General features: G+C 33.6%; 1 protein-coding gene across 1 annotated transcript in view; it reads left to right on the forward strand.

Moving 5' to 3' along the window:
• MALRD1 (MAM and LDL receptor class A domain containing 1) overlaps window positions 1–11,224 on the forward strand; it is a 533,295-nt gene that overhangs the window by 143,070 nt on the left and 379,001 nt on the right. Inside the window, 3 exon segments of the mRNA XM_025043397.1 lie at window positions 10,384–10,479; window positions 10,482–10,535; window positions 10,959–11,064. Coding sequence (XP_024899165.1) covers window positions 10,384–10,479; window positions 10,482–10,535; window positions 10,959–11,064 — 256 coding nt within the window.

Below are 11,224 nucleotides of genomic sequence, written 5' to 3' on the forward strand. Positions count from 1 at the left end.
CTATTTCAGAAAAGTTTTCTACTGAAAGTTATGCTAGGGATTAGCAGTTATTAGCTTGTCTCTGATATACATTAAGACACTTACCAAATGTACATAGTTTAGGAACTTTATCTATATAAACTCTTTTAATCATCAAAACAAATTCAAGAGGTAGGCACTATTATTATCCTTGTTTTACAGACTTTATTATCGGTTAGTGTTCATTCAGGAGACAAAAATTACACTAGAAATTTGAACAAAGAAGAATTAACGAAAAGAATTATTACATAGTAAAAAGTGGTTAACGATGAAAAGAGGTAAAAGAGAACAATAAAGAGGAAAGAATAGCAAATGTGGGAACAGCTTCTACACCTAGAGCTGAGGCAAAGAATCCGAGGGAGGAGGACACAGACCCCAACACTGAGTTTTACATTTAGTCAGGAGGGTGTGACTGGGACCCCCTGGAGTGCGGGGAAATTTGCTGGGATGCTGTGAGCTAGATTTGAGTAACAGCTTGTGGGCCAAGAGAGAAATTATCTACAGGATGCCTGCAAAACTCACCGACGGGGGACAATACATTGGGTCATTTTACATTGCTGGCAATCACGGGCAAGAGAAAAAAAATGCCCTGAAACCAAAAGAGAAGCTCCTTCCTCTCCTGTGCTTTGTGATATCCATCCTGTGCTGTCTACAGACAGAGCCTAACTTTGCGTGAGCTAGTCAAAAAAGAAATGTTTACAGGGCCCAGCTCCAGTGTCTCAAAGCAGGGCAAAGAAGAAGAGATTTGGAACTGAGACACAATAAATTTATAACTGGCACCCTCGTCTGATGTTATCTAGTCCATAATTGGTGGACCCCCATCTTAAATGCAGGCAATCTGCCTCCGCAACCCATGGTCTTAACCACACATCATTAGCCTTTCTATCCTTTAAAGGTCATCATTAAATTGAGAAAGATACTTGCCCAGACATGAAGAGTTGCCCTCATGATCAGTTCGAACAATAGAACGTTAGAAGGCAGACATAAGGATTTCACTCTTGGAGGATAAATCATGCTCTTAGGTCCCGAGGATGTCAAATGATGACTGAGTAAATTCTGCCTAGAAGTTTTAAATGATAATTGTCCTTTAAATGATTGTCCTTAAAAAAATTGTTTTTAATTTAATTATTATTTTTTTATAATTATTTCTTTAATCACAGTACACTTCATAAATCTGAAATGTACTTAATTGCTTTCAATTCCTATAGTGCGTGTCAGGGACTTAAAAGATAGTTTTGTAGACATGAAGATGACAGAGATCACTATCTGGCAATGGACTCGTGACCGTAGTGAAACGAGTTAAAAATTAGCAAATGAACTCCAGTTCTCCAGAGTCTTTATTTTTACTTTTTGCCTGCCTTTTTTTTTTTTTTTTGCAGAACTAATTTTATACTGGGAATCTGTTTATTCATAGAAATGCTAATTCTTCATTCCATTTTTATGAATCCATGCATTAGTGATTCTGGTAGAGAGTTGAGATGAGGTAAAGGGACAGTGAAGAATTTAGAGAAATAAGAGTAAGAAGTCTTATGTCTTCTTTGCAGCAAGAAGGAGAGAAAGAAGCACATGAATTTTAGTCTGAGTGTCTAGCATTGAACAAACCAGCATATCAGTTTCTCCATAGAAAACTTAATTGCTTGAAAAAACGGATGTTTCCTGTAAGGGGAAAAAGACAATACAACCCTCAGGATTGCTATCCATAAGTAATAAATCCTCCTTGAGGAACATTGATATTCTAGAATTTTAAGAATTTAACATTTTGACGCAATTCATTCTAATGTTCTCATTTTCACAAACATTGCTAACTCAACTATATTTCTGTTTCCTTTATATAAGAATGATTATGGCCTACCTCAAAAAGACTCATTAAACTTACTAAGAATTTAGGTCTTCGCAGCCTCTGAAATATCTTCAAATCTTTTAGGAAAAAAAAGAAACAAATATATTTCAACCAATTTTGATAAAAGAGAAAAAAAGCTATTGCATTAAAACAAAGTTTGAGATTAGTGAAGGTTATGACATTTTGCAGAATTTTAATAACCTTGAATGATTTAATTGAATGTTTCTACATTCATTTATATCATAATATAAAATTATAATTATTTAAATTACAGCTTAGGTGTACAAATTTTCACAGAGCCCTTGCTTCCTCCTTCCTTTCTTCCTTCCTTCCTCTCTGCCTTCCTTCCTTCCTTCCTTCCTACTTTTCTTCCTTTATTTCTTTCCTCCCTCTCTCCCTCCCTCCCTCTTTACCTCTTTCCTTCTTTCTTCCCTTTCTTCTTTCCTTTATTTCTTCCCTCTTTCCTTCCTTTCATTTTTGGACAGTTAAAGATACTACACACTGACTGTGATGTTAAATTAAGTTTCTCCAATTTTTATTCATGGCAACCGAAGAACCAAAGTTCTTACACAGCAGGGCACATACACATCTCAGCAGAACTTCCCTTGGCCTTGGCCCCTAACCAGGTGGGCTGCAGGATAAAGTGCTGTTACACGTGATTTTTGTCTGGGCGCAGTAAAAACATAGAAGAAAAGTTCATGCCAGAGTGATTTTATACAGGGTTTGTGTTGTTTATGGAGAACTTTGACAAATAATTTGTATGTTTCCATTTAAGAGAATGGTTAAAATTATCTGGGTATCTTAGCTCTCAAGCCGAACTTGGATCAAACCCTCTCAGAGTTTGGGGGCCTAGTTGGAGGCAGAAAGCAGAGTCAGTGCCTAGGTGTGTTGAGACAATTCTGCCTTTCTGAAAAGCCCATTTCCCCTGCATAGGCTATTTGAAATCAATAAACAAACCACTGTCATCATTCTTAAGGGCATCTCTTTATTTTTCCTAGATTAAAATTGTTAATTTGAGTTATTTCTTTAGGATAGGTACTAAAATTGAATTTTGGGTTTTAATGGTTATTTAATGATTATTAAGTGGTTATTTAATGATTATTTAACTCAGCATATTTTGCCTCCTCTTTTTTTTTTTTTTTTTTTGGCCAAAGGATTATTATGTTAACAGTCATACCAGCAAAGTGAAAAGTTTTGAATTTCACTGTCCTTAAAGGGCATTTAGAAATTTGCTTTCACTTCTCTTACAGTCATGAAGATACTATTCAGAAGTTTCCATTTTTGTGAACAAATATTTAGTTTTCCCAAAGACTAAAATAGGTAATATTGCTTTATACGGTGCTCGCTTCGGTTCCAGAAAGTAACTTATAAATAAAGATTTTATGTGTCAAATAGTATCAGTGATACATTTTCTCATGTCTTCTTTGGATGAACAGAATATATATAGGTATATACATATATATGTATAAATATGTGTATAATTTTGTTCTAGTCTACACTATGTTGGCAGATGAGAAAGTGAACTCTGTACTTTGTAAAGGTAGTTTAATATTCTCAAACAATATTGTCTGAGCTCTATAATTTATTTCTATCTAAAACTGTTTAGTCTGAAATACATGTCCTTTTTTTCTAAAAATACACTTGAATAATTTTCTCATTTTCTACTTTTCTCTCTTCTCATGGGAAACCCCACATAAGTCAATACTTAGTATTTTATTGCAATAAAGCCTAAAGCAAAGACAAGACGCACAGTATAGGAAAAATGAGCGTCTTATTATTTTTCTGATTTACTTTTCCAAACAGAGATACTAGTTGTATATTTTCCCCAAACTACTATATCTGCCAGAATCTTTAATGCATGGACTCATTAAAAATGGGATGAAGAATTAGCAATTCTGTGAATAAACAGATTCCCTGTATACAATTAGCTCTGCAAAAGAAGCAAAGATATGAAAATAAAGACTCTGGGATGTGGAGGTCATGTGCTAATTTTTTAAAACTCATTTTACTATAGTCACGAGTCCATTGCCAAATAGTGATCTCCATCTTGTTTTCATGTTTATAGAACAATCTTTTAAGTCCCTGAAACACGCCATAGGAATCGAAGTCAATTCTGTACATTTCAGATTTATGAAATGTAATGTGATTAAAGAAAGAATGTGGGATCTGGAGGGAGATTGCCTGGATTTAAAATGGGGTTCCACCAATTACAGACTAGACAGCATTAGGCAAGTGTGCCATTTATAAATTGATGGTGTCTCAGCTCCAAATCTATCCCTTCTGGCCCTGCTTTGAGTGAGATACAGGAACCAGACTGTAGAAACACTTCTATTTTGAATAGCTAACACAATGCTAAGCATTGTAAGTAGAGAGCACAGGATAGATACCACAAAGCACAGGAGAGGAAGGAATGTCTGTTTTTAGTTCCAAAGTGCCTTTTTTGTCTTTTGGAGAAATCCTGGTGGATAATTTCTCTCTTGGCCTACTGGCTATTAACCAATGTGTGTGCCTGTGTGTATGTGTGTGTCCTAATTGGGCTTTTTTTTTTAACATATTTTCTGAAAATGTGTTTTTGAGAAGGTATTTTTTGGTGAGATTGGACATACATAAACTTAATTATAAATCTAAGAGCTTCTTAATATGCCTCTGAATTATTACAAATTACTTTTTATTTTAATAAAATATATGAAAATAAGCTATTTTACATTTTATATCTCATGCTCTTTTCTATAGATCTGACTACAAGGGAAAAAAACATCTCAAAATAAACCTAAATCTGCTAATTATTGAGCATCTTACATTTTTATTAAATGTATATCGGTAAAAAAATAGTTCCTTGTAGTAAACAGACTTCTTATTTTTCTTAGTTAACTGATTTCATTTTCTTCTTTATATTCACCTCAAATCACAATCTAGACATTGGTTTCTAGTCAAAAAACAAAAACAAAAACAAAAACAAACAAACAATACAATCTAGACATTGATTTCTAGTCAAAAAAACACAAAAACAAACAAAGAAACTTCCCTAGACAGAGGTAACTAAAATACTAGGATGGGAAGTTGTTTCCGATGAAGGCTTATCATTTATGTGACATAAAAGCAAGAAGTGGAGAAAAAGTCCATTCATTCTCATTTATGGAGTCATTGATCACTGAGGAAAAAAAAGAGAAAAAAATATTTCTGTAGACAAATAAAACCTGGCAAATGACCCATGATATTTCGATCAATCTTTGCTGCAGAAAATTATATTGTTAGGTTGGAGAAATTCACAACAGTAGAGACGAAGTAATAGATAATATAGTAGAGCTTAAAAAAAGAAAGGAATCTTTTTCAGTTGAAAATAATCTGTGTATTTCATAAGAAAGTTTTTCTATAATTATTTAAGATTAAAGTTCAAAAAGTATATTATTAATGGTATCTGTGGAGAAAGTGGAAAGCTTTCTGTGTCATTACTTTGATCTCATTTTGGATATTAGTTTTCAGCGAGGTCATTGTTCTTCTTCACTCTGAAAATTGTAAATAAAAAGTACACATGCCATATTTTATTTGTAAGCTCATACGCTGTCAGCCCTTTTTCCTCTCACGTTTACTACTCCTGTTCATTTCATTTCTGTTTTAAGTTTCGTGGTGTGGGTGATGAGAAGTATGTGGAGGCAAAATGATCCTCCCCTGGTCAGCACCAAGGTTTTTAGCATCCGTGTCGCTTTACCTTGCAGAACTTTGCCTCTGTAGAGAATGAAATTTACTTTTTGTTCAGTGTTTATATAACCCTCTCTCTCTGGGGTATAGATTTAAAAATGCCAGAAAGACCGTGTGATAATAATATAAATACTACCACATACTTAGAAAGCACTTATTTTGTATTTGGCATTGTTTGAAATGTACTTATACATATTAACTAATATGTATAGCAAAGACAGGTGAGGCACAAAGAGAAAGAAATTAGTGGCCTTTCCTGTGGTCACACAGTCAGTCAGGGCAGGGGTGGGAGAGCAGAGTCAAACTCAGGGCTGATTTTAATTTTGCCACTAAGTTTTCCAGGGTGAATGAATTTGTAAGATTCTCAAATAATGTAAACCTCTCCGTGCCCATGGCCATTTAGAAGAAAGGCTTTATCATTGTCCAGTATTTCTTAATTTGCAGCAGCTCTATATTTCCAGCGGGTTTGGATGTGTCCCATCATTTGGTATGATAGACACATAAAGGAGTTTCTCTCTTGGGGAAAAACAGTGTAGAAAGAGAATCTAAACACATGTGATGAAAGAGGCCAATCAAAACTGGTTACTAATACAATAATAATAACTAACATCAGCTAAAAGTGTGCAGAGTATGTAAAGGTGTTTATTATATTTGCCTTGCTGTAGTTTACAATTTACATGAGAAGACAGAAAATATACACAAAATGTAACTAATAGGGAAAGCTAGTTTTACTCCATTGGCAATAGGGGGGTCTAGGATAGGCATGGATAAGACTCTGAGGTAAGAAGCATAGTGGGGAAGATTAATGAAGAGTTTGGGGATAAGGATGTTTCTTAACTTCATTTAGAAATTTGGTAAGGCATAGGGAAATTTGGCTAGGAGCAGAGCTTGAATTGCAGAATCAAATTGTTGATAAAGGTAAGAGTGAGGCAAGTCGGCTAGAAAAATTTTTACCTGGGGGGTTAATTTTATACCATTGGGGTAAAGGAGTGGGTTTTTTAGGAGGGTGACTAGAGAGCTAGGATAATAGGACTCCCCAGGGTTAGTTCATTTATTCAGCAGATATTTAACAAGCACTATGTTTGGCTGTACAGCTGTTTACAGAGTGAACAAGACATGTGGTCCTTGCCTTCATAGAGAGTTCAGTCTTGTGGGTGAACTACAGTACACTAATACATACATAATTCCAATTTCGATGACAGGTATGTAGGAGTTTAGAGTGCCTGTGATAATTAAAGATTGATTCTATAATTGGCCCTCGTGTGGAGATATCAGAATTGTTTTAATATATAGTTTTTAATTAAGACTTAATTTTTAGAGCAGTTTTAGGTTCACAGAAAAATTGAAAAAGTACAGGGTTTCCCCATGTACTCCCCAATCCCCACCCATTCATAGACTCTCAGTATCAACATCCCCCACAAAAGTGGGGCATTTGTTACAATTGATAAACCTACACTGATACATCATAATCTCTCAAAGTCCATAATTTACGGTAGGGTTCACTTTTGGTGTTTTACATTCTATGGCTTTGAACAAATTTATAGTACCATGCAGAGTATTTTCACTGCCCTACAAATCTGTGCTGTTTATTCATCCTTCCCTCCCTCCATCTCCTGGCAACTACCAATATTTTCACTGTCTCCATAGTTTTGCTTTTTCTAGAATGTCATATAGTTGGATTCATGTAGTATGTAGCATTTTCAGATTGAATCCTTTCAGTTAATAATATGCATTTAAGGTTCCTCCATATGTTTTAATGGCTTGATAGCCTATTTCCTTTTAGCACTGAATAATATTCCATTGTACGGATGTTCAACAGTTTATTTATCCATTCATCTACTGAAGGACATCTTGATTGTTTCCAGGTTTTGGCAATTATGAATAAAGCTGCTATAAAAGTCAGTGTGCATGTTTTGTGTGTGGTGGGGGGTGGGGGTGGGGGCATAAGCTTTCAGCTTCTTTGGGTAAATGTCAAGGAGCACCCTCACTATAAATTTTTAGGTCTTTTTGAGAGGTCCAAATGATCAGCCCAGACTTCCCTTTTGTACATTTTGTGTTTATTCCTTAGAAATCAACCTCCATAGGGATCGTCAGTAACCATCACAGAAGTTCTAAGACAGTGAATCTGAAATGAGACAGTGTCTGAATCTGGATTTTTTTTTCACCTCACAAGGCTCCTTGGCTCCTAGATGAATTAATCATCTTTCGTGTGAGTGAAAAATCTCTAAAAATGACAGTGATAGTCTTAGGTGATGAATTTATTTGTCCACTAAATGTTCCCTATCATCTTTTCCACAGGGTCAACTGTTGTACTTATATGTACATAACTAATTGAGGCCACAAGAGTATTTTTACATTAAATAATTAAAAGCTGCTACAGAATCACTCACTTTTCTACCCATAACTATAGAATAGACATTCATGATTTTTGGGAATTCCGTGTCAGCATATTGGGTACCCAAAGCTTGGTACCCAATAATCCTTGAATTAATAGTAACTGCAATTGTTATTGCAAATTATAATGCTTCTGATGATGAAGATAATTGAGAAAATTGATAATGATACTCCAGAAACAGTGAAAAATCTTTGAATCTCAATTATTAAAACACACCTAGGATATTGTCTTTCTGTCAGTAAAAGAAGATAATCTTTAAAAGCTGTTCTCATGAGGTCTGTATTTGATTAATGGCTAACTAGAAGGTCAGTTTCATCTGATTATATATCTTTTATCAATCAAGGTGAATTTTTAAATATGTATAGAAATCTGGATGCATAGGAAAAAGGTATACTATAGCATATTTGAATTTTAATAGCATAATCACCTGTTAAAAATTACTATGCTTAAGAAAACTATAAAATTGCTACAGTAGTTTCTAAATTTTACTACCATTTGAATATTCATTTATTTCTATAGCAGTATCTCCCTGGATAGCAGATGATAAAGTTCCCTTTCCAGGTTACCTATGTGGGATACTTATTATATAGTAGCAATAATTTATTTCGTTTCAATATTCGGATAAAAAGAACTCCTGCATTCTGTTTTTAAGATTATCCAAAATAGGAATTGAAAGTATTTGCTTCTTCAGGGATTGAAATGGTATCTACATACTTTGAAACTCCTGGAATTTAAATATATTTATGGGTTATGCATATATTATGTATTAATAAATAGTGATGGCCTCTAAAAATATAGACTTAAATATTCTTAGCATTTATCCCTAACTAGTAATATTTATCATTATCATTTTTTGCTTCAAGTAGCATTTAATTTTGCTTCAACTATTAATGCTAAATTTTATTTGAAAAATGTGTGTTCTAAATATAGCAATACTTTATTTTGCTGACTTCTAGTTGTCTTTATATGTATACTGAAATATTGTCATCCCTTGCTTATTAAAGTTGATGCAACACTTTAAAAGTATTTTTTAAATGTGTTTATACATTCCTATTGACTTTTGATAAAAATCAAAGCACTCTGCTAGGGCCAGGAAATGACAGAAAATAATTATATTTTGTAAATCAGATATTATGTAGAAACTATAAAAAAATTAGAAAGTATTTGTAATATTGCTATTCACCTAATATTCCTCCTTGTGTAGAAGTAGCACGTTCAAAATTGAAAATGATTTATAATTAGGTTAAAATGCCCTTACATTTTAAATTTTATAATTTCATTGAGTGATTTACTTTATACTTTGATCACCTAAATATATTGCCTACTTCCTAAGTTCCCTTTTACAAAGAAATATCTATATAATTTATTACTATAGCATTAGATAAAAATAACCAATGGCTGAGGATACCAATGTAATAATCATCAGTGGGTGCGAATCTCATTTTGTATCCGGATATGTATTAAGAACTGAACGTCCATACTAAGCAAATTCAGATTATGCTTTTTCAGTTTATCCTTTTTTAAATCTAATGACATCTAACAGTTATTGTCAACAGTTGCAGAAAGTATATTAGACTTAGAGTCAGAATATTTAGATTCCAGTCCCTCTCTACAATATCCTAATTATATGACTTTCGTTGAGTTAATAACTTCCCTAAACCTTCCTTTCTTCCTCTGTAAAACAATAATAATAATAACAATAATAATAATAAATAATAATAATAAATCTTCCTCATAGGTATATTGTGGAAGTTATATCTAGATTAAATATTAAGTAGTATAGGATCTATTTCATAAAGTATTCACTATTATATAATAACTCACTATTATACTGCTATTATTATAACTCTACTGCTATTATAACTTTTTCTTTCCCTTTCTCATCTTCCTCTTTCCTTTTCTTCCTTTACCAGAATGCTTTTGTGGAAGTTAACTGATTTTTCTGCATATTACCTGAAAAATGGGTCAAATTATTCTGCCTGTACAAATTAAGCAATGCATACAATGTTTTGGAAAATATTTAGGTCTATAAAAACTAGAGGTAAATATTAATTAAATATAATGAATCTAGATTTTTCTAATACTAAATTTTTAAAAAACTACTTCCATAGTTTAGTGTAAAATATTCTATATTGTAGGAAAAATTCAGCTTTTCAGGTGATATAATAGAAGCAGAGAAACTAACATGAATATCAGAATAAGTTAGCAGACCTTGTCAATATGGCTGAATTATGCTGCTGCTTAGGAAATTTGGGGAAAAAAATTGAGTTTTTAAAACTGATAATTCTGCCTTATCAACTTCCAGTATGATAAGCACAGCTCCAGTTTTTTTAGATCAGAACGGACTCTTTTTTCCCATCGTGCTTTATCCTTTTAAAAGTGTGCAAACGCTTTAGAAAGCCAACCTAAGAGCCACGTTTTTGTTCTTCAGTTTCCAAATGTGACTTGGAAGCAAATAGCTGTGGTTGGTTCCAAGCAATTAGTGGTGACCACTTTGACTGGGTATGGAGCTCTAGAAGTAACCTTTCTCTGATTTTGAGCAACAGGCCCCATCCCGTGATCATGCTCACAGCACAGCTCAAGGTAAGAGAAAAGCAAGGGTCATTGTAATCACCTCTGTTTACCTTGGTCAGGTCTAATTAGAGGAAGAGAAGCAGATAATGTTCGGTGTGACCAGAACAAATAGTAGGACAGTTAAATATTGTCAGTTACGTTGTCTGCATGGAATTATCCCTTTATGGATGGTGAGGATGGAGTATAGATATTTTGGGGCTGAATTAACTGAAATTACCAGTTGTTTTTGGTGTCATTTAGACCTAGACGTATATCATACTTTAATATTTATAAGAACAAATTTGACCAGTAATCAGTTTTATTGATTTTTAACTGTTGTATAGTCTTAATTTTAGTTGGATGTGAAACTTAATTTAGTGTCGAGTTAAGAGACAGATGTCTCACTTTAGAATCTAATAAGATAATTTGCGACTTGTTTTTGTATCCAAATAGGGCATTTTATGTTCATTCTGAAGAAAAGCAGCAGCTTGTCACAAGTTGCTAAACTCCAGAGCTCAGCTTTCAGCCAGACAGGACCTGGATGCATACTTTCTTTCTGGTAATATTAAAAACAGTGGTCAATTACTCTAGCAGCCCTGTGGTTGCAGGCATTCTGATTTGCCCCTTGTTTTGCTTTAAAAAGAAATATTGTATTAGATTCACACAATTAGCATTTTACTTAAGAGCAGGTTATCAGTATTTATTGTGTTCTTAAGATG

This window comes from Pteropus alecto, unplaced genomic scaffold (genome assembly GCF_000325575.1).
Source record: "Pteropus alecto unplaced genomic scaffold, ASM32557v1 scaffold11, whole genome shotgun sequence".
Lineage (NCBI taxonomy): Eukaryota > Metazoa > Chordata > Mammalia > Chiroptera > Pteropodidae > Pteropus > Pteropus alecto.